Source organism: Lissotriton helveticus, chromosome 1_1 (genome assembly GCF_964261635.1).
Source record: "Lissotriton helveticus chromosome 1_1, aLisHel1.1, whole genome shotgun sequence".
Taxonomy (NCBI): domain Eukaryota; kingdom Metazoa; phylum Chordata; class Amphibia; order Caudata; family Salamandridae; genus Lissotriton; species Lissotriton helveticus.
The window spans coordinates 580,912,898-580,936,606 of NC_136057.1; the positions used below are offsets into that span (position 1 = coordinate 580,912,898).

At 42.9% G+C, this 23,709-nt stretch overlaps 1 protein-coding gene across 1 annotated transcript; it reads right to left on the reverse strand.

Moving 5' to 3' along the window:
- Nucleotides 1–4,231: 4,231 nt before the first annotated feature.
- On the reverse strand, nucleotides 4,232–23,243 carry LOC144814123 (sulfotransferase 6B1-like). The gene is made up of 6 exons (XM_078674081.1): nucleotides 22,686–23,243; nucleotides 21,183–21,367; nucleotides 20,599–20,725; nucleotides 12,443–12,537; nucleotides 10,460–10,646; nucleotides 4,232–7,367 (listed from the first exon to the last, which is right to left on the reverse strand). The coding sequence occupies exons 1-6, from the start codon at nucleotides 22,822–22,824 to the stop codon at nucleotides 7,252–7,254; spliced, it is 849 nt and encodes a 282-aa protein (XP_078530207.1). The 5' UTR covers nucleotides 22,825–23,243; the 3' UTR covers nucleotides 4,232–7,251.
- Between the last annotated feature and the right edge of the window lie 466 nt (nucleotides 23,244–23,709).

A 23,709-nucleotide genomic window follows, 5' to 3' on the forward strand; every position in this document is an offset into this window, starting at 1 on the left:
CCCCGCCAGCACCGCACTTCTGCTGGGGAGCTCTAGATTGAGTCCAGAGGGGGCCCCTTTACTCACCATGCAGGGGGACCCCCTCAAGGTTTGTTACGCCACTGTGACACACTTGCTCACCACATCATCGCCATCTGTTTTGTGAAGGCTCACAACACCTTGCCCTAGCCGTACTTGTATAATCAACACACTTCCCACCACCACCCTCCGCGCCTGGACCCCAGTCAGCACAGAAGACACCATCCACACGATGAACACCATCCACTCCAGATCGCCAACCGACCCATGCCCCCACCACGTCTTCAACAAGGCCGACTCCATCATCGCCCCCCAACTACGGGACATCATCAACTGCTCCTTCAACACCGCCACCTTCCCGGAGAGCTGGAAGCATGCCGAGCTCAGCACCCTCCTGAAGAAACCATCGGCAGACCCCACGGACCTCAAGTATTACCGCCCCATCTCGCTCCTCCCCTTTCCAGCCAAAGTCATCGAGAAGACCGTCAACAGACAGCTTGCCGCCTTCCTCAAGATGAATGGATCCCTTGACCACTCGCAGTCCGGCTTCCGAGCCAACCACAGCACCAAAACTGCCCTCATCTCACCCACTGATGAAATCCGAACCCTGCTCGACAACGGGGAAACAGCGTCCCTCATCCTCCTGGACCTCTCCACAGCGTTCGATACTGTCTGCCACCGCACCCTAGTACAACGCCTCAGCAACGTCGGAATCCAAGAGAAGGCACTGGAGTGGATCATCTCGTTCCTCGCCGGAAGAACCCAGAGAGTCCGCCTCCCCCCATTCAGATCCGAGGCCACCGAAGTCATCTGCGGCGTACCACAAGGATCATCACTCAGCTCCACCCTCTTCAACGTGTACATGAGACCCCTCGCAGCCATCGCACGCCATCACAGCCTCAACATCATCTCCTACGCCGATGACACCCAGCTGATCCTCTCCCTCACCAACGACCCCGACACCGCCAGAACCAACCTACACGAAGGGATGAGAGAAGTAGCCGAGTGGATGAAGAACAGCCGCTTGAAACTGAACTCAGACAAGACGGAAGTCCTCATCCTTGGATCATCACCGTCCGCCTGGGACGACTCCTGGTGGCCCCCGGCCCTAGGCAGCGCACCCAAACCAACGGACCACGCTCGCAACCTGGGCTTCATCCTGGACTCCTCCCTATCGATGACCAGACAAGTCAACGCCGTCTCGTCATCGTGTTTCAACATCCTACGCATGCTCCGTAAGATCTTCCGATGGATCCCCACCGAAACCAGGAAGACGGTCACCCATGCACTTGTCACCAGCAGACTGGATTACGGAAACACCCTCTACACCGGAACCACGGCCAAACTGCAGAAAAGACTCCAACGCATCCAGAACGCCTCCGCACGACTCATCCTGGACATCCCCCGTCACAACCACATCTCCGGACACCTGAAAGACCTGCACCCCGTCGGCAAAAGAATCACGTTCCGCCTCCTCACCCACGCACACAAAGCCCTCCACGACCTAGGCCCGAGGTACCTCAAAAGCCGCCTGACCTTCTACACTCCCACCCGCCAACTACGATCGACCAGCCACGCCCTCGCCGCCGTTCCACGCATTTGTAAAGCCACCATGGGAGGAAGATCCTTCTCCTACCTGGCAGCCAAGACCTGGAATTCACCTCCCCATCCACCTCTGTCTTACCCAAGACCACCTCTCCTTCTGGAAGCAACGCAAGACCTGCCTGTTCGAGCAGTAGCGGACCCCTCCCCCCCCCAAAGCGCCTTGAGACCCTCCGGGTGAGTAGCGCGCTATACAAATTTCTTGATTGATTGATTGATTGACTTGCCGGACCAATGCTTTGGTGTGCCGAAAGTGCTGTAGGGCTACACACTGTTCGCTGAATATTTCTGCTTAACGCCCACAACTGCACGTCTCTGGATTCCGTCTGCCTCTGTTTTCGATCTGCAACTTCGCCTCTTCCTCATGTTCCTCATCCTCCAAAATGTTGTAACAGCGAAGTATGTGTCACACAACTGCAGGCATGTTTCTTCCTGTTGATTGTCAGAGCTCACAGAAATTGGCGGACACTCCCTAGCTGGTCAGAAGGCAACTGACTCGCTTTGGAAGGTTTACTTTTAAATAAATACATGGAATCCGACACACGCCAGATTCCATGTCAGAAGATAGATTCAATCCAACACATGGCACTGGCTAAATACAACACATACACATACTTGTCCTTATGCGGATTGGTTTCGGAGGGGTAGCCTAATTAAAGGTGGACCCTATAATATCATTCCCATCTGTGTAGCTTTTATATATGACACTTTAAAACTCCACATTCACTAGCAGACAACTCATAGCAAATGGCTTACATCAGTTGGTTGATTTCAAGACCCTGACCCCTGTACTAGGGTTCTATTTTCCAGAATCACATAAAATACATATTACCTAGTATGGCCAGGGCTGGCTTTGGGGCTGTGTGACTAGTGCTGTCGCACTGGACACTGTGCCTGGGGAAGTGGGGCTATATTTTGTAATAAACAATGTTTTTTAAAAGCGCTTGCTGCAGAGTTCCTTGTGAAAACAGCAATTTTCAAGCACCAATATAAATGTCAACTTAACTCTGCTGATTAATGCACCTGTGGGAGAGAGATCAGAGTTTTGTCTAGGGCCAATTCTGACTCATATTAAACTAGCAGACAGATTTTACTATGCCGCTGCAAATGACATGTACAATGCAGATCACATAATTGTATTTCCTGTAGATAGCTCAGTGTGCTACTGCTTTTGTCACAGAGATCCTTTTGTTATTTGTAATTTATAAATTAGAGTTCTAATTTACCCGAGTGATCTATGAACTGTCATTAGAGAGCTTCATGCAAACTGCAAGGTCTAGGTTAGAATGTTATGTTTTTTTCCTTAGTTTTCATCATCCTAATCTTGCTATAAAAGGGTTTGTTAGGGTACAATTAAATTCGTATTATTAAAACCAATCTTAACCTGTCTGTTGCTTTTTAAATCCAGAATTTGCGCTTCTCCAGATGAAGCACTCTTAAAATATACTGCCTGTCAGTATTGATGAAGTGTGACTCCTACACCTTGTAGTCCTCATTGTCTTATTTTACATTTCCTATACAAGATTTACACAGGTAGGATTCATTTCTTCAGTAAAATGTGTGTGTCTTGTAAACTACTCTGGCACCCTACACTGCTAAGAGTAGTGCTATAAAACAATCAAAATACATGTGAAAGGGGGCTCTTTTAGAGGATGGTAGTGAGGGAATCCATGAAGAACAAGGCATCAAAGGTTGTTGCATCGGGCACCAGCAGTGCTAAAGCCGGCCCTGGGCATGGCGGAACCCCAGTCATCTGAGTTTTTTTCATGAACCAACTAGGGAACTACATATGGGGAGTGTTCAAAGGGGAAAATGACTGCCCTTACAGATTTGGAGGCCTGGCCCCCACTGGTGTGGTGAAAGCACTGCCTTTACTCCAAATTTTGTTTGGTACCAGAGCCGCTAACACTCAAATTGGGTCCCTTGAAAAGACACCTAATACAAACAATTTGGATTTTCCAAGAAAAATAAGAGCTCAAGTATTAAAGGGCAGACTTATGATTGTATATTTGCATTATATTGGAGATGAGGATACAAACATTAGTATCGAATCAATCAAATTAAGATCAGTGTCTACCACGACAATCTACTGCTTGGTACAGTGTCACCGCAGCCAGCAGGGGAAGGAGTGGTGAGTGCACTTTAGTGTGCATGATGGTTGGGCCAGCCAAACAGTCAGGTGCACTTAGCTTGTTCTCCCACCAGCTGTGTTGCACAGCCTGGGTGGAGAAGATGCACAGGCTCCCACTCCCTATCTGAGTGCCGAACTACGGGGCTCAGATCAATCATGACGCTGCTGTCATGCTGGTGACAGCAGCGTCCAGATTGGCTAGCGGAGTCTAGGAGCCTGTGTGCTTCAGGTTCATAGGAAGGCGAAGCCGGCCAGTTGGTAAGTGATTTTTTCATTTTTTGTTGTTAACCCTACCTCCCCTCTACCCACCCCACACCTACTGCCCAGGAGCAGCCGCCACTGGTCGTCAGTCTTCAAATGATGAAACCACTGTATTGACAAATGCACTGCTCCATCAGCCAATACAGACATCTAGAATTCAAGACCATATATGATCACAATGTACTTTTTTCATAACAAATTGACACAACATCCAATATATTAGTATTTCAGTTGGTTTATTTTTACTTCATAAAGTGCAGTGTTTTAGGAACTTCTTGGTGTTTTTCAACGAGATTAAACATAAATGTATCTGATTTGTTTTATTAAACATGCATACTCAGGAGTTTGAGTATAACATTTGTTATCACAGCATAATGTCAAAATATCTGCCTGCTAGTTAAGTATTTCATCAAATTTCATACAAAGTGCACATTGACTTTCAGGGTTTTGATAACTAATTGTCAGTCTGTTTGATGACGCAATGATAACGCATGCCTAATTTGGAAAGCGGCATAGTAGGCGCTTCAGCGCGCACTAGACTTAGTGATTATACTTTCAGCATTGAGAAAACTTAAGACTCATACAAGGCAGTATAAGACCTTTAGGCAGACCTAACACTAATCTAAAATATATTCAGGTTATACAATTTACAAACAATGTTTTTTTTTCTTTTAAATACATATTGACCTATGGCTCAGCACAGCTTGGCTTTTTTGCCCGCATGGGTTTTTCTTGATTCTTGAAGGAAGAAACTCAAGATACGTGTGCGAGGTATACCTTGAATTCACAGTAAGGGAAATTAGAAAATGCACAAATATACAAACTTTTTGAAGTAAGCTACTCCGCTCCCCCAATGTTCATCCCACAGTCCCCCTCTCTTCAACATCTACATGACGCCTCTAGCGGACATTGTCAAATCCATAAAATCAACATTATCTCCTATGCCGGCGACATCCAGATCATCCTCTCGCTATTGCAAGACCCCACTATAATGAAGACCAACTTCCACAACTGCATGAAGAATGTCACAGCCTGGATGAAGGACAATTGCCTGAAGCTCAACATGGACAATACCAAAGTGATCTTTGGCAACCATACCTTCCTCTGGAACAACACCTGGTGGCCCACTAAACTCTGACCCAACCAGTACCAAATTACCACAACCGCAACCTCTGCATCATCCTGGACAGCAATCATACCATGAAACAACATCAATAGAGTCTCCTCCGCCTGCTTCCACACACTCTGCATGCTCGGAAGAATCTTCAAATGACTCCCAAAAAGCCCAAGAAAAACAGTAATGCCAGACCTGATCATCAGCTTTCTGGACCATGGCAACGCACTGTACACAGGAACCACCATCAAGCTCATGAGAAGGCTCCAGACTATACAAACTTCAGCAGCCAGACTGATCCTCAACCTGACCAAAACAACCCCACATCACCAGGCACCTGAGGTACTGCCATATTTTCCCCATCCAGAAAAGATGCCAATTCAAACTACTAACACACGCCTACAAAGCCCTTCACACCCAAGGACCAGCATGTATGAACCACTGCCTAAACTTCCACCAACCATCCATAAACCTTTGCTCTGCCTCCCTCACCCAGACAGCGTGCATCCACTGTAGCTACAGTGGAGTCCGCTCCTTCTCCCACCTCTCCACCAAGTCCTGGAACACCCTCCATCGCCGAGCATCACCCTCGCTGACCGACTTCAGAAAGAAACTCAGGGCCTGGCTCTTCGACTTATCCCAGCAACTCAGCGCCTGGGTACCCTCACGGGTGATAAGCTGCATTTGACAAGTACCAATTGATTGAAAACTCACAGGAATTCGTGAAAATAATCTTTTTGCTATTGTCCTCAACTGAGAGTAAGGCTGCCGGATGACACAACTGGCAAAGTGTTTGCATGTTATTAAACAAGTGATTTACTCTGATTTCTCCTAGTTTTTCACACCACATTCTTCCGACAGTTTTAGGATTGATGCCCACATAACGCATTTACCTTCAATGATTGCGAGTGAACTTTATTGAGAAGGTAAACATAAAAGAATATTCTATCATGTATTTTTTCCTCCTCTGAAAGAAGAAAAGCAGCGTTTTCCCAGTGGGAATTGGAACCTTGGATGTATAGTTCAGACACAGATCTTAGCAGGGAAATTCTAACTCACTGCACAATCTAAATGGAATACGTTTTGGCCAATCGCCCTGCCTCAGTGGTAGCCCTTACCCTCCTAGAAGTGAAGTTGGGTGATTCCTGCTGCCATTTCCACCTTGGGCGTCTTTCTGTATTTAAATGGCTCTCTGATTGTCGTAGTATTCCCCTCTGATAATAAATTGTAGCTCAAACAGTGCTCTTGTAACGTTAGTCTAAACAAATTGCATTGTATTAACTCAGCGATAATCTTAACTGCTTTTGAACCAGTGACCTTTTAGGTTGTACAGCGACTTCATCAGTAGATGCATACTTCTGCTGACCTATCTTACTGCGGCTTGTGGCCATGGACATGCCTACCAGGCCACATGAAATCCTCACTTCAGTTCTACAGAAGTACATTACGCATCCTGGATAGTCAGTAAAGTAGGTTCCTCCATGAAGGTTTTTGTAAAATAAGTCTTATCACTAATGGCTACTGTTTATCGGTTCTGAACAAACAACACAGCAAGTGACATAGTCAGGTTCACAGCCGCCATTTTGGAATGGCGTCTGAAGATAATGAGGCAACCTTGCATTGCAATGCCATGTAGAGCAGTCACTGATCTGTATTCAGCTTGTTCTATTGTTTTTGTTAATGTTTACAAGAATCAAGTGCATTTCGAAAAAGAGTATTAACACATTTAAATCCGATATAGCATTTTGAAAAGTACAGTTATTACTCCGTGGCAGCGAGTCCACATTATATCTTGTGGCAGAGAATGGATATTAAAGTTCCCAGATTTAGTGTCTGGGACCCACAGGTGATCAAACATGACCTGGGCTCACATTTGTGGGCAGACATTCAATAAGGAAAGCCGCGACCAATTGCAGAAAACTTTAAAAGTGTCAGTGTAGTAGGAAAGTGCAGCTCTGACTCAGAAATTGGCTTTTTGGTAGTCCTTCGTCTCATTTTGCAGCAGTTTTTCTGACCGGGAATTCTTCTTCCAAAGCTGTCTCCACATTTAGTAGAAAGCTGGCAAAGTCTGGAGTTGGGCTTACTTTTGCACAAAACAGAGGGCATAATCATCGGTCGCATTCCCTCATTCGTATCTAATGCGCGTTGCCAGAGCGCTGGACTCCATCTTCGATTTGTAAACGTCATCAAACAGTCGGTTCTGTTTAGATGAAAAGTGGTTTTTCCAGTCTCCAACAGCTCCTGGAAGAGTAAAGAAGATAAAACAAGCAGTGTGAGTGACCTCTGCAGCCAATAGAACAGAGTTGTTTCATCCTTGGTGGTCGGATCGAAGCCCTCAGTCAGGGGTGGCTCTAGGTTCATGGTGGCCCTGAGCAGGGAGCGTAGGTAGGGGGCCTAGGAAGAGGGTGTCCGGGTGGGGCGGAGCGTGGAGGCCAGTGAAGAGGAGGGGGTCAGGGTGTTTGGAAGTGGAACAGAGCCGGAGGCCGCCGAATCCCTGAAAGGGGCCGCCACACAAATATGTATCCATCCTCAGAAGATTATTATATTAAGGATATATATTGGCGTAGTGGCCCCTGGGGTTTGGTGGCCCTGTGCAGGTGCACAGCTTGCACATGCCTAAGGCCACCCCTGCCTCAGTAATACATTCATCACGTGTCTCTGTCTTTCTTTCGACAGTGCAGCTCAGGTGCGTTGTGTAGAGGTTTATCCTATATGGCCTAAAATCCCATTGCTTCATAATTTATTGTCATGCAGAATTGCAAAAACGGTAGTATAATTCAGAAAATTGACAGTCACCAAACCCTGCCTGTGCATTGCCAAATAAAGATGTGACTGCATAAGGGTACACTCATTACCAAGATGCACTTTTCATGATATTCATTGAATTATACTGCCTGGAATGTTAGCATAAATTAACATTATAGTGAAGCGTAAAAGTATTCACACTATAAATATATTCTACTAAAAGCAAACATCTTTTTGAAATTGCATTTTGTATGTTTTTAGGTCTTGCCTAGGCAGCACTGGCGCTGTCTCTTTGAGCCATACTGTATTCAGGTAAGGACTTGAAGTTCTGCCCATTTTCTACCCATCTTTTCAATTGCCTCCTGTTACTGTCGATTCTAAATGGTTGCTTTTGATTCGTGAATAGGCTTAGTAGCCCCTCCTTAGTATCCCCTTTTCTGCTTTTGTAACCTCCCTTGAGGACTGGCCCTTTTACTTGTGTTGTTACTCAGTATGCTTCATTTACAGTCTGTGGGCACTATTTTATTCCTAACTTCCTAGCTGCTGTTGCAGGAGGCAAGATAAGCTCTCCTGCTTTGGCGTAGACCCAGCACACAGCAGCAAGGCACGCCTTTATCTTTAAAATGGTGGCCGTGCCTTTCCGGTCTTGGGTGCGGCTTGCCAAACAGTTTTTTTAATATTATATTCTTTTAGTAAGCAGTGCAGCACAGGAGGCATGCTGCGATGCTTATGAAAAGTTTACAATGTTGAAATGAATAGACCTTGGCGAGCTGTACCTTTCCTTTCTTCGGCGCGGCTCGCCAAAGTCTATTTTTTCAATATTATATGGTCTTAGTAAGCAGGGTAGCAGAGGCAGCGTGCTGCCCAGCTTACGAAAATCTTACAATATTGAAAAAATAGACTTTGGCATTACGTGCCTTTCTTTTCTTCTGTTCGGCTCGCCAAAGTCTATTATTTTAATAATATATGATTTTAGCTAGCATTGCGAACCTTCTGGCATGCTGTGCTACTTAGGAAAAGCTTACAATATTGAAAAAAAAAGACTATGGCGAGCCTAGTCTTTCATTTCATCTGCGCAGCTTGACAAACACTATGCAATAGGTCTCACATTTGTTGGAGTTATTGGCATTATAGATGCCAATGTTTTTTACCTCGCCATGTTGCAGTAGCATATGACCTTTTTTGGCCACATATGGTACTGCACCATTCAACATGGCTAGGTAAAACAAAATTGCATTTCTAATGCCAATTACTCCAACTCCAACAAATGTAAGACCTATTGCATTTGCAATGCTTGTTAATTTGTTGCAGGCTAGGAAACCCCTATTATTTTCAACAATAGATAACTGTGACATAATACACTAATTTATGAATCACATTTGTTTAAGATCCCTTTAGGTATTCCAGAAGGAAAACGGAGCCAAGGGGCAATATTGGCTGCATATTAGAAGAGAATCATCAGGAGACAATTGTTTGTAAAGTGTTCTTTAAAAAAATATACAGCCTGATTCATCATTCTCCCGTTTTGCGAGCCCCTAATAGCGATTCATAAGGAATCGCTATTAAGGACTTGCAAAACGGGATTCATGTAGAAATTGCATAAAGAAATGCGATTCCTACACATTCCTTATTTGCGATTAGCAAATTGCTAATCGCAAATAAGGAATAACTCCCCATTCATTCCTATGGGCCAAAAGGCCCATAGGAATGAATGGGGAGTATTCCTTATTTGCGATTAGCAATTAGCTAATCGCAAATAAGATAGCGATTTAAAGGGTGCCAGGGGTGTCCAAAGGACACCCTGTAGCACCCCTTAAATGCAAATTGAAACAGGTGTTGCGCACACACATGTCCAAAGGACATGTGTGTGTGCAACATGCAACTTAGAAAAATGCTTTTAAAAGCATTTTTCTAAGTTTTCGCTATTTACCACGAGGTTTGACCTCGCGGTAAATAGCGGGCCGAAATTGCGAATTCGCAATTTTTAAATGGATGATGAATTGCATTTAAGGAATCTCAAATAGAGATTCCTTAAATGTAATTCCTCGCAAAATAGCGAAATCGCTATTACCGATTTTTGCATTTGGGATGATGAATCCCAAATGCAAAAATAGCGCTCGCAAAGGGCCAGATTCTCAGAATCTGGCCCTTTGCGAGCCGATTTCGGCTTGATGAATCAGGCTGATAGTTACAAATGCTGCCATTATTCCTTTCACTGTTTTTGGCTTTTTTTAAAAATGTAACTTTAATGTTTGAGGCGATGTAATCTAGGGACGTTATCACATTTTCTTATCAACATGTATTTCTAAAGGTCATCAATTTGGCCTGCTTTGCATATGAGGCCCCCTAATCCATTGTAAAATGTTGGTTTTCCTGGGTGTTGCTGGGTTGGCTTAACAGGTTAGCTTGAAAACATTGTAAACGGAGCTATATTAGCAAGCTGTCATTAGAATGATGGAGTATAAATTGGTGAAAAAAAGATGGATGCTTCACACGTCCTCCCGTCCACAAGCCCCCCCCCCTTCTTTCTCTCTCTCTCACACACACACTCTCTCTCTCACTCCCTCTCTCCAGTTCTGCTCACTTACCTTTCCTGAATATCAGCTTCCTGTTGGATGTGAGTGCACACACTGTGTGGTTCGGGTCGTGGTTTTCCTTCTCAACGTTGTTTTTCATCTCGTTGAAAGAAGACATCCTTGATACCTCATTGATTTCTTGGTCACTAATACTTAAACCGAGGAAACTGCATATTTTCCGGATTGATTTAGGAAGATTCTGAGAATCAAAACAGTGAAATAACCATCAGTCACCAGAATCGCTGAAAGCAGGAAACAACTTTCATTGCTACAGAGTACTTTCTACACATCTTTTGCAAATAGTATTAACTTGAAAAGAAATGCCCAGTGTACTTTATATACATTAATATTATTAAGGATAAGGCTTGTGCAGTTGTCTTAGAAGTAGGTGTGGGAGGAACTCGCAGTTTTACTCCCTGAAATTCTGCAGAGTTACTTAAAACTCTGCAAGATTCAGTGGAGTTCCGCAGAGGTGGAATGCCAGTCCGTGGTGCAGATCCCACTGATTTTTAGTGCAGCGAGCTTGTCTCACGCTGTAAAATCAGTGCGAATGGCACCATGCAGCACCATGCAGCACAGCAGAGTACATGTTCCGCTCAGCGGCAACTATTACAGCACAACTAGCAACTTTCTCAATGCGAGCAATAGTGGCCTGCAGCAATTGCCGGCTTGAGAAATCTCTAAGGGAGGCTATATAGCAATCGTTTTTTCTTTAAATTGTACTCGTTGCTTGCGAGAAAAACTCCACCACACAGTGGTTGGAGGAGTTTTTGACGAATTTTGTGTTCCAAGACAAAACTCTGCTAACTTCACCAGAGGAGTGGAGTTTCCACCCACCCCTACCTAGGAGGTCGTTCTCCGGTAGTACTTTCTCTGCTTATTCTGTCTTCTTCCAAGCTCAATAAAGAGTGCACCAGAAAGGGTGATTAAGTGTAGCTTCTACAACTAAATATTCCCCTGGAAGAGAGGTGACCCTCTCGTGCTGAAGGTCAGGTCATCTAATACCCTTCAGGTGCATATCACATCTTACAATAGTGACCCGCTCTGGTTAGGAACCGCCACTCATAAAAATGTTGACACCACTGCTTGTACTGGAGGGATGACCGCTGGTACTTAGATCATTTGGGATGCTAATGCTGCAGAAGAGTGTTTTCTAAAAATAATCTTTGTCGCCGTTGCTAGCATAAACACCTTTTCCCAGAACCTATGCCTACTAACATAGTATAACGTCTTCTGCTTGCTTTTTAAATAGTTACATTACAAACACTTACACATTCTGACGTACAGGGTAACGTGCTTAGAATCACACAATTTATGTTTGTAAGGTGACAAAGCTGGGAGCAGAATTCAGGACTTCAGGATCCAAGTCTAGCAAGTTAGGCGTAAGACCTCAAACCCTCCAATCTACATAAACGCATCTGCACCATTGTGGGTCAATTTTTATAGAAGAACCGAAGGGTGCTGTTTCAGTAGGACAACTGACAAGCCACAGAATGTTTTTCATTACTATTTTGATGTTGTAGGGGCACTTAGACCTTCTTCAGGGGTTCTGGTTGGCTGCAGTAAGGGGGGCACCCGGCCGAAGATGTATGTAAAACAAGTTGAACCGGCCATGTTATTGCTTCTTTTAAAGAAACAATCACGTCTGTAATGGGCCTTTATTTGTTTAAATAGTTGATAACTACCTTTCGAGCTCATATTTGTCCACCTGATATAGCAGATAACTTGCTGGATGCCCTTGCTTGGATTTTGGTGCCCTAAACATAATTGTAATTGACATGATGAAAATGAGAGTGGCAGGAAAGTCATATTTACTTATATTTCTATTAATCAATGTTCATGTAATGTCAGTGAGTTGATGATGAAACATTTTACATCCTCCCATTCAACCCTTCTCTGTGAATTATATACAGAATAGTTAAATATACATACTTTCCGACTACTTTAGTATTAGTGTTTGGAGAATTTAAAAGTCACAGAACCGCTCGTTTTTACCTTCTTCATTGACTCGTAGTATAAAATTAGGATGGTTCCATCATTTCTGTGCTCTTCCCATCCCAGGATATGGTCAAACCAAGACCCACATACAACTGTAAAGCAAAAACATGTTACAGTCAGTGGACGTATCATAGAAACTAGCCAACGGCACGATCCCAGAATAAATTATCTTTTCATTGAAGTAAAATGAAAGACATACTTTGGCAAAAACACTTCAAGCTAGAAGATCAAATCTATACAATTCCTCTTACATCGGAATCTAGGAGTTTACCCATCACAGATCTGTGTCTACCCCCCTCTCCACCCCCCCACGCCCCCCCCTCACACACACAAAAGTCCACATAGCTCACATATTATGGATAGGAGACATGAAATATACGGTGGTGGAGGAACAAGGTTGGCCATATTGGCACCAATAAGCGGAGTGACCACCACCCGTTTGGGCAGGGAGGACAATTCCAGCGTTGGCACCTAAAGGGCCAGTCTGGGGGAAGCGTCACTGTACTTGTGCCCCTCATACAGGAGTGAAGATGAAAGCATGCAGTCCCATGTGCATAATTACATGAACAAGCATTAGCGTGTGGGGCAATTCGTACATAACTTATTTGTTTGTTGCTTGTGTGCATTACATTGTCCCCGTTTAAACGTTCTGGCTGGACTGGGTAAGGAGTTTTGGATGGATGCTTTTCTGTACATTATGCCTCCTTTTTTGCTTTCATAGTTCCCCTGCCCCCTTTCATTTTTGCCTCTCTCTGTATAGCTTTGGTGCATCACTCCGGACCCTCAGTATTACATTCTCCTTCCTTGACTTTCAATGGATCTTGGGTTTCTCCCACGTACATTGAAAAGTGCTGTTCTATGTAACGCAATACATTTTTGCCAAAGCTAACACTACACAGGCCTCATTTACGAGGACTTGCGTAGGTTTTGCGCTTCCGATGCATCACTTTTTGTGACGCTTCGGCGGCGTAAAACATGCCTCCTGTTGCGCACTATTTACAAAGTGACACATCTAAGCAGATGCGTCACTTTGTAAACCCCTGCGCTACATTATACATGTGTCAGGTATAATGTATGCAGGGGAGGCGTTCCCCCGCAAAAAGCCTCTTAGAAGTGACGTGGTGAAATCTATGAGATTTCACTGCGTCACTTCTTGGACGCCGTTGCGTCAAAGTCTTGCGCCTGCCTCACAGCAGGCGTAAGACTGACGCAGGCCCTTTCACATGGGGCGAGCCCCATGTGAAAGGACGCATTGCTGGAGTTGCGTCACTTTCGTGACACACTCCAGCAATGCGTCACTTTTGCACTTACAGATACGTCAGAAATATTGACGTATCTGGAACTCCTTGCGACATCATGCTTCATACATTAAATATGACGCATCAGGTATGTCGCAAGGAGTGCGCACTGAGCAGTGACGCATCGCTGCTTTTACGCAGCGATGCGTCATTTCTCATAAATGAGGCGCCACAACTTTAAATTAACAGCATACCTACATATTTCTATTATATGTCAAGGATGTGGATTTATTCCTCTCGGTGTTTGATGTAATACCAACGTATATTTAACAAGGACCCCCTGAAGACATAGATAATGTAGTTCCTAGGTCAGGGTAAAAATCTCATGTGACAAAAAACAACCTAGGCAACTAAAGATATGGAGGACAATGATTAATGTGAAGGGACACAAGCTGGCAATTATTCTGAAAGTACAATTTTATTCTCCAATTTAAAAACACAATAAACAGTGACAAAGAACAAATTTAAAAATATGTTAAGCAAGAAATTGTAATACAATGAAAATTTCATAAATCTGACATAGTGCATAAAATTAATTTATACAATGACTAATACATAATAAAAAACAAAAAGAGACAAAATATAATCAAATATTAAGAAATGAGTGGCCTAATGGTTCTCTACGCGCGTTTCGGCGACCAGCGCCTTCTTCTGGAGTTGCCACGTGATATTCTAAAAATAAAAAAAGTTATACAAAAAATACAATTATTTACAACTAATGATATGACAAGTTAAAAACAACTGTACTTATCATCAACAATACAGCCATAGTGTGAACCCTTTCATTTTACTAAATAACTAAATAACATAGTGCATTTAGTAGACCTATTTTGCCTTTGTTCATTTCCCTACTCATTCAGTTCCTTTCGGTGGAATAATGGTTAGTTATAAGGGTATTTACTATTCTCTATTATACATGCAACCACGCCAATTTTGTCTCTTTTTGTTTTTTATTATGTATTAGTCATTGTATAAATTAATTTTATGCACTATGTCAGATTTATGAAATTTTCATTGTATTACAATTTCTTGCTTAACATATTTTTAAATTTGTTCTTTGTCACTGTTTATTGTGTTTTTAAATTGGAGAATAAAATTGTACTTTCAGAATAATTGCCAGCTTGTGTCCCTTCACATTAATCATTGTCCTCCATATCTTTAGTTGCCTAGGTTGTTTTTTGTCACATGAGTTTGATGTAATACCTACATGCTCATACTAACCAATGATATTTTGTTTTGTTCTTAAAATCCTCAATAAAAACTTACTAAACACAAAAAAAGGATTTTGTGTGTCTTAAATTCTATGCCTCTACGATGTGTGGTCACTCCTCATCAGGGAGACTTTGCGCGTGACCTTATAGATGTGCAGAAAATAAGTGCTGCGCATGCTGCAAAGTATGGGCAAGCTCAAGTGTGCTAAGTAGGCCATCTTTGCAATGTTATTTCAAGTCTGCGGGCTCATTTTGCACAACTTGATTGAAAAATGTTTTTGAAAATCTGGCTTTTATTTACAGAGCTTTGCAGAATTTATCAAAGGTAAATCACATCAGAACTTTTGTTAGTGAGCTAACAGGTCTTTTCAGCTGACAGGAAACTCTTAAACATATCTGCCTTAGCAAAATCAGCAAAGTATTTAGGAGGCAAAACAGTCTATGTTTTTGTGTCAGTCTGTAGACATGGCTTTTAAACAGAGCAAGATGAAGAAAGAAAGAAAAAAAGAGGAAAAGAAAGACAGGAAGCTTTGAAAAGAGAGAAAGCAGGAATGGAAAATAACCTTCAAGAGAGAAAGATGTGGACAAGAAATATAAGATTGTGGGTGGTGCAATCAAGAGAGACAACTTAGATTTTGGGCAGCCCTAGTATTCGTCAGTGATGGTGGCAGTCTCTAATTAAACATTTAAGACTTCTACACGTATGCATTTATTTACATTTTTTGCAAATCAAACACTGCTTCTTCAATATATCTTGAGCCCACCATCTCCAATTCAGAAAACAATATTAATACTGCTTTTTCAATCAGCCGGAGTGTGGTATGGTTTGTCTTTAACAATTAAAGCCACCTCTCATCTCAGCACGTGGTAGGCTTTAACCATTCTTTATTCTGGGTTTGATGTCGAACAAGGGCGTAAGGTAAAGGGGGCAGGTCCCTGCCGAATGTGAAAAGGGCCCCCATATCTCACAGATATGCTTTGGGCATAGACTGAATGAGGCCCCCTGAAGGTTTAGGGGCCTTCTGAAGGGTGGGGGCAGGGAGAGGTGCACCTCATGGCTACTCCCCTGATGTCGATATCTGAATTTAGCTGTGTCAGTGCACCTCTGGGAACTCCACAGTACCAACCTTGATTTAAGGACACGTGAAACGTCCTATAAAATGACTGAACAATCGGGCAAGGCAGATACTGTAGCAGAGTGCCCCGCCCAGTCTTTGTTTTTCCCCCGTCATAAAATCTTGCAATAAATCAAGATATTTGCACACAATACATTTTAAAAATCAGACATATCACTATAATATCCGCTCTCAGGATTTTGGTCGCGTACTTGGAAGAGGTTAAGGAGAACAACAGTTCGGGGGAAAAAGCAGCCATAAAACCTACCCGCGAAATCTAATCTGCTTCTTCGAAGAATCTAGGCGAACGGTGACACTCCCGCCATACTCTAAGGCTCAAAGGTCAGGGTGACATGGCAGTCTTCCAGCAACATATAACAGGTTCGGAAGAGTACGGATCACCTGACCTTAGCTGCAACATCACGTAAAAGGAGTTTATTACAATAGCTCAACCGAACAACAGTATAAAGCTTTCTAAGGCAAACGTCGAAAGCACCGCGCAGGTGCGCTCGCCTTCTGGCTGCAAAAGATGTTACAAGTGGAAGCACCCTGGTTCCTCGAAACAGCAGCTCGTGGCACTAAAGAATCGCATGGGAACTCGTTTTCAATAATGCCACGAATAGGTGAACATGTATTCATTTATTATCGAAGCGAGACAACAATAAATGGCGTCGAACGTCACGGAGTCGTGCACAAGCCAGGCCACACGTCACGTGATCACCAAAGAGTACCAGTAGAATGGGTGAGATTACACAGTAGGACTTCTGTGGGCTGCGCTGGGCCAGCAGGAATGGGAAGGGGTGGCAGGCCCCTGGCTCAAGGAACTGAACAGGCAGCACGAGGCCCCTTGTTGGGCAGGCGTTCGAAGAGACCAGCTCAGAGGCCATTACTACTACCATAGGCAAGGAAAGTGTGGCGTGCAACCGATCCACAGAACCACTGAGCTCCAAGGATTCATTATCACTGCTTCAAACGTGGCCAACCAGCCAGTAAAAAAAACTGGCTGCAATGGACAAACAAACAAAAGGGAAAGATAAGCTCCAAGTGTTGCGAAAAACATGCTTTTCCCAAAGAATGTATGACCACAAGTCAAAGGTGACCCTCTACATGTCAGGACTTCTGTGTGGGTCAAACACACATAGGAGTCAAAATATACCACGTGTTGACTTTGATCTGTTAACCTCTCACAAGGTGATTATATTTGGAGAAAATCCTGATTCTGTGAGCGACACAGATTGGAGAAGATTCATCACAAATGCAGAGTAGAACAAAGAGAAGGCATTTAGTTCTTGTTTTGAAAGGTTACCAATACCAAAACCAAAGGTTGGGAGATCTCAGACCCTCGTTAAAGGATTGTATTGGTCCAGACAAAAGTTCTGCCTCTGCTTGTCCAAGAGACCTGCGCCAAAATACAGAGCAAACTGCAGGATGCTCAGAATTACAATGCATCACCATTTGGTTAAAGAGTTCCGACCACAACTCCGAGGCCATGAAAACTACAGTGGGTACCAATGAAACACCACAATCCTACATCCGGGTACCTTGCTCCCATGAGAGTGTTCCCACTCCACTAGACATGCACGGTCAACCTCCCAACGCGGTTGACTATCTGCGAGCCAAGGTATAACTGTTTTAGGGTCAGAGCCCTTTGCTGCAAAGGCTCTTCCGTTGCACCCTGTTTGAACATGGATGTAGGAAGTTCAGAAGAGTATGGAAGACCAAGCTGTACTCTGTGTAGGAATCATCAATCATAAACTAATTGACATATTATTTTTCCCCTGCCTCATCTGCTCAATCTCCCCTTCTCCTCTGTGTTTGACCCTTAGTCCTCTGAAATGCTACCCTGGCAGCCTGTGTACTAAACAACACATTATAAAATAAACGAAATAAATAGTAGACTAGGGTTTATATTCTGGTTTTCGAAATGTGTGTAGTCAATCCAGGTGCAGAAGAGTCACACTTGAAGCCTGAGTTGTTGAAATGCTTTCACATGTTGGAGGCTCCTCATACGAACTTTGGACATGTTCTTTTGGTCAAAACCAGCCTGTAGGCAGTCTAGGAATGGCATGGGTCCATAGGACCAGGTAAGAGGTGTGTTCGATCACGCCCTATCCCCTCAATGTTTCTTAGGATGAGTTCTGTGTGTAAAGCAAGTGGTTGGTTTGGGAATAGATATATTATGTACTGTTTATGTCATGTACAATCTGTGTTTTTATAGTGTATTTCCTCATTTTACTACAATCGGAATTGTTGCTGTTTGTGGTAATTTAGATTAAAAGTGTACGCATGTTTTCTGGAATTTGAGGCCATAAATGACTATTTAAGTGGTAAAAAGAAGATAATCTGAGTCAAATTATTAACGTCAATGAGTTGTCAGCACTTCAGCATTAATTCAGACAGGGAAGTTCCTGGTACCTTGCGCCAGTGCAGGGTTTAGATAAGGCCCATCAATAAAGTTGATTAACATGGGCTGCCTATACAATAATCTTCTGACGAGCGTGTTTCCTGTTTCTAGTGACACATTAAAACAGTGTCCCCTTGCCATTTGGACACAGAACAAGGAAGCAGGCCGCAGGATGAATCTGTGGGCAGAGTTCCAGCCTTGTGAAATGCATAGTCCTCCTGAGTCAATAAAGGGTTGTATCAGCCACTCATCTTTCTGAGATCGAGTGAACAAGTATCATCGTATAAAATGCCTCCCATTCAAGTACCTAGTTAGAAGCCAGTTTGTGATGCTCACACGGAAGATACGTCTTATCGTTAAGTATTTGAAACACCAAAAACATGGCATGTTTTTAAATAAAGCTGCATTGATTCTTTCTGATGGGCAAACTATGTGGGGGACGATCCTGTATAACCATATAGATATTGGTGTTTATATACATCATCCATTGATTGTTTTATGGGCAGGCCTAAACATATGTATGCATGCAGTCAGTACACCTGTGTAGTCAGCTGTGCTGGCCTTAGTTATTTTACCCTAAGATTGATGTACTCGCTGTCAGCAAACAGGACTCAGCGTTTTGTGTGGATCTGCCGGAGTGCATTCTCCCACTTATGAGAACGTTGAATACTGACATAGGTTTGAATACCTGCAATGGCCCTCTGGGCTGGAGCTGCCGCTGTTCGTTCCATGTGGGTGGTTTAGATTTAAAATATATTTCATGTCTGTGCTTTAGGAATTAAGAGGAAAAGCGGGGTGATGAAACCCAAACAAGGGGTTATAATTGACAGTGAGGCAGCTAGTGGTAACATTGGCAGCATTTCAGTTTTAACAATACAGAATATATATGACTTGCACTACTGAAAACACGATAAATCTACAGTGGGGCATTTATTATATGCACCATAGCACAGATGATAAAGGATTTAGTGTTATTTTACATTTCAGTTGACAAAGCTCAGTACAAGTCAAAGGCAAAATGGTTTTGTTCTCTTTTATTTGTTTTGAAAAATGTGCAAATTTGACAAGCACTATTTGTGATGGGTTCTTGATGTACCAGGGCATTTTTGTTAAAACTCGATGACACTAGTACAGTGCTTTATAAACAATAATGCACACATAGGATTGCTGGATTTCTTTAAAATACAAACATTTAAAAGACAAAAAAATCTTTTTATGAGACATGGCAAAAGTCTGACTATTACTGTGGGCAGAGTTGCAAAAAGCAACTTTGTAATGTGTTGGGCCTCAATAACCCTCTTCCAACAACTGCACCCTTAGATAAACGAACAGCCTCTGTTGAGCTTCAGTTGCCAAAACTGGGTTTTAACTTGGGGCCAAACCCCAAAGTTGCATAAACTCATCAGGGTGACAGTTTCATTGGTGTGACAAAGAAGGACATGACATTGAAGATGGAGAGCGAACCGGAAGCTGACAAGGCAGGCGAGCCTTCTTCTAGAGAGGCTTCACTGACAGCAGCTCTCGGGAGGTGAGGCAGGCAAAAGATTAAAGGACTAACAGCAAGCTTGGTGAGATGTGAGAAGGAAGGTGATTGGACAGCTAGTTTGGGTAGTGGGATGGTGCAAAGGAATGTAACCAAACAGGGGGCAAGATATGGCAATATGCCAATCACCTCTCTCTGTTTTGGTACTGCCACCCACCGCCCACTGTAGCTTAGCGTGCACTGTACAAAGTTATTCATGCATTGTAAGTGAACTAGTTTCTCATCCCTGTATTTAAGGGACATTATATGCTTCATTAATCCCAGTAAAAGCCACGGCCTTGGTTTATCTCCACACCAGTACATTTTCATTTTGTAAAAACAGAACTGGTAAAATGTGAGAGATGAAGAACTCAAGAGGGGGATGTTAACAAAGGTGGGGACTCTGACCTGCTAGGAGGCACGTGATATATCATTGCTTCTCACTGGACTGGGAGGATCCAGGTAATCTGCTACAGGCCTTACTAAATGTGCCTGCAACCTTTTTCAATTACCGTGACACAACTCATGTTTCTACATACAAACATCCAATCGGTTAAACGCCTTGAATGAATTAAAATACATGACTGTTGTAGACTTGCTTACCTTCTCCCTGCAGGAACATATTGAAGTAAGCAGGCCATGTTTCAATGGTTGGCAGGTTTGGGTTGTCTCTGTAGTAATGATATAGTGAAACTGCGGTGTCCTTTGGATTTCGCACAATGTAGATTGACTGTAGGAAGGAAGAAATGCTGTCAGTTGCGGTAGAACGTGGTCAACTATGAAACAAATTGGCTCCTCGACGATTGATAGAAATATATGATACAAAGCACAATTCTTTATGTCATTATCCTGATAATACCTGTCCAGTATTGGTGCTCCTATCGGTGCAGAAAGAAATTCTACATTCAGAACTAGAAATATTTTCTTTGAGTTTTTTGTGTCAGTACACGTTATAGGTATTTAATTTCGACATTAGTGTATTGTATTATAAATATTGTTTATAGAGATAAACAAAACCTGTTCAAGTTCGTTCAAAACTATTAAGATATTGATAAGTATTCCATTCTTGTTCTACTTATTAAATATGGTCTGAATATAATGTAGCAGTATGTATTGCACATTATTCAATGCATGTTGCTGAGCACTGTCTATATTTCTACTTAAAATTTCAAAAAAGTAATTCTTACCTTGCATTTTTTTGCTTTCAAGTCATGTGGCACCATGTTGTAGCTCAAATGTGTAGGGATAATTCTTCTGGAAGGCAGATTTTTCATTTCTTCTAGTTTTGACAGCTCTCCAAATTCAAGTGGAGATGTCAGGGTCACCTTGGAGTCATACAACTTCTTAATGATTTCTGCCAGCCAGTGGGTTCCTAGAAGAACATTGTTAACATTTAGAACCCTTCCATGGAAGTCCCCTAATCACATTTGATGCTACCATCAAAACGAATGCAATGATTTTGTTAACTTCGGAGAAAATAACTAACACAAGAAGACCAATAAGCTATACATAGTGATTTTGGGTAGTTTAATCAACCTATGGAAAAATGTCTGTCATCATTTAATATAATATTGTAATAGCGAGGGTGTTCTACAGAACCTTTCACGTTTGCACACCATTTCTGAACAAAATACATTTTTAATACAAAAAAGGATGCATTTGCACGCTACATTTTCATCTGTTCCATTTGACTTAGTGTCTGAAGTAAATCCTCCAGGCCCATTGTTCCTGGCCTCTTTCCATACCCAGGTTCCCGTTGATTTGCCCAAGTCAAACCCAGAATTAGTGCTCCTATGTATAACTTCTCTTTCTTGTTCCCAAATATTCTAAGACTGAAACGTAAAATACATTTTTCTAAATTAGTTGCATTTACTGAGCTAATCACGCATCTGCAATAATTTAATGAGAACATGAAAATAAAGCAATTGAAATGTATTGCCGGTTTTTGATGATTTGGCGTAAGTAAAGAATCCTCATCTCCCACCAGGTACTGGGTGAAGAATGCACATGTGGGACATAAAAAAAATCTCAACCTGCACCGAACAAACCTGCTTGTATCGCTGTTCCTATTGCTTCCAAATAATGACATAGGCAATCAAATTCCTTATAGAAAACATATGTGCATCCTGTCTTTTAATGTGACATGTTTGATATGACAATTCGTAATTCATCCACTTTGCGCAACCTCAGAACACACATAGGCAGTCTTTAAAATGTATAGACGCTGCTACTACTAGTCACGTGTCGTGAACGAACCTTCCTGATTCTGCCTCCAAAAGATTTCGTGTAGAGCTTCTAAGCAGGAGCCCAATACATAGTGTTCTACTGCTATGGCGTTCATAAACAAATTGAATATATAGGTTTTGAACCTTAGATTCTCATAAACTTGCATCCCATTTCATTGAGGCTAAGACAAGCATCCATAATAATGCATATTGCAGTGTACAACAAGGAATAATACACCAGATATATATTCTGAGGAATAGTCTTTGAGCGTTCATAAAGTAATCCATTTACAGCCAGTGGTGCGGGCGCGTATTCTGCATAAAGTATAATAGACTGCAGTCCTGAGATTATTCCACATTAAGAGAAATCCACCATTATACGACCACTGAAAAAAATCCTGGTGCAAAAGTGAAATATTTGAAATGTAAGCCAAACAGTTGGAAAATCTTAAAATGCGAGTTTACCTGACTTCGGATAAGAGACGAGGAGCACGTCGTCTTCCCTGGCCTGGAAGGTATCGAGCGACGTCAGCAGCTCAGTAGACGACCTCGTGGTGAAGGGGATTCCATTGAACATGTGTATAAGATTGGAGTGGTTTGACATTGTGGCTAGTGTGGTACGGTCTTGGAGTATCACTGGAGTTCGGGTGGCTTTGCAGTCAGTGATACACTAGCCTCGGTGCCCAGGAGAGTGAGACTGAGGCCCCGTCGGAGGGCTTCTTTATACCCTCAACTCCCAGCCACAACATACCAGCTACACCTTATCAGTAACTTTATGTCCTGCCCCGGGAGCCTGACGCTGCCCCAGAGAGCTGCTATCAGCGTGACCCACAAGGAAAACAAATATTTCAGACCTTCCTTCCATCATAACTAATAGTATTACCCAATGCCACCTATCGCTTATCTCATTTCAATAAGATTAGTGTGGAGTAACTGAGATAGCCTCCTTCCGTGAGACACGGGTTTGTACAGCCTCGAGCCCAACACTTGTATTTGTCTTTAACGAAGAAATATGTAACTGGCAGTGGCAACTAATCAAATACAAGGAGCATGGTGTGGAGAGATCTTGAATTTTCTGGGGAAACTCACGTCACGTTTCGTGTGACAACGACCATAGCAGATCGAGGTCATGGGCGGTGAGACCCTTTGTAAGGCAGCTGCCTAGGGACCCTCTGATATGCCACATACGGACAATGGCACACTAGCATTAAAAGTGACAAATGCATAAAAGTGCGTAAGAAAGAAAGGCTAGTTGGCGAGACAGACATCTCAGACGGCATTTGTTGCATTTCTCCAGACAAACACTTTATACTCTCTTGCATTTGCTCGGAATTCTTCGTCATGTCACAAATGATGATGGCTACATATGTTTTCTTAAGAAGAGTTGGCGTAAAGTCCAGCGCCCCGTCTTTGGATTTGGAGAGCCAGGTTTGGGTCTCGGCTTCCGCTCAACATCGTGTGATTCTTGGCAAATCACTGACTCTGCCCG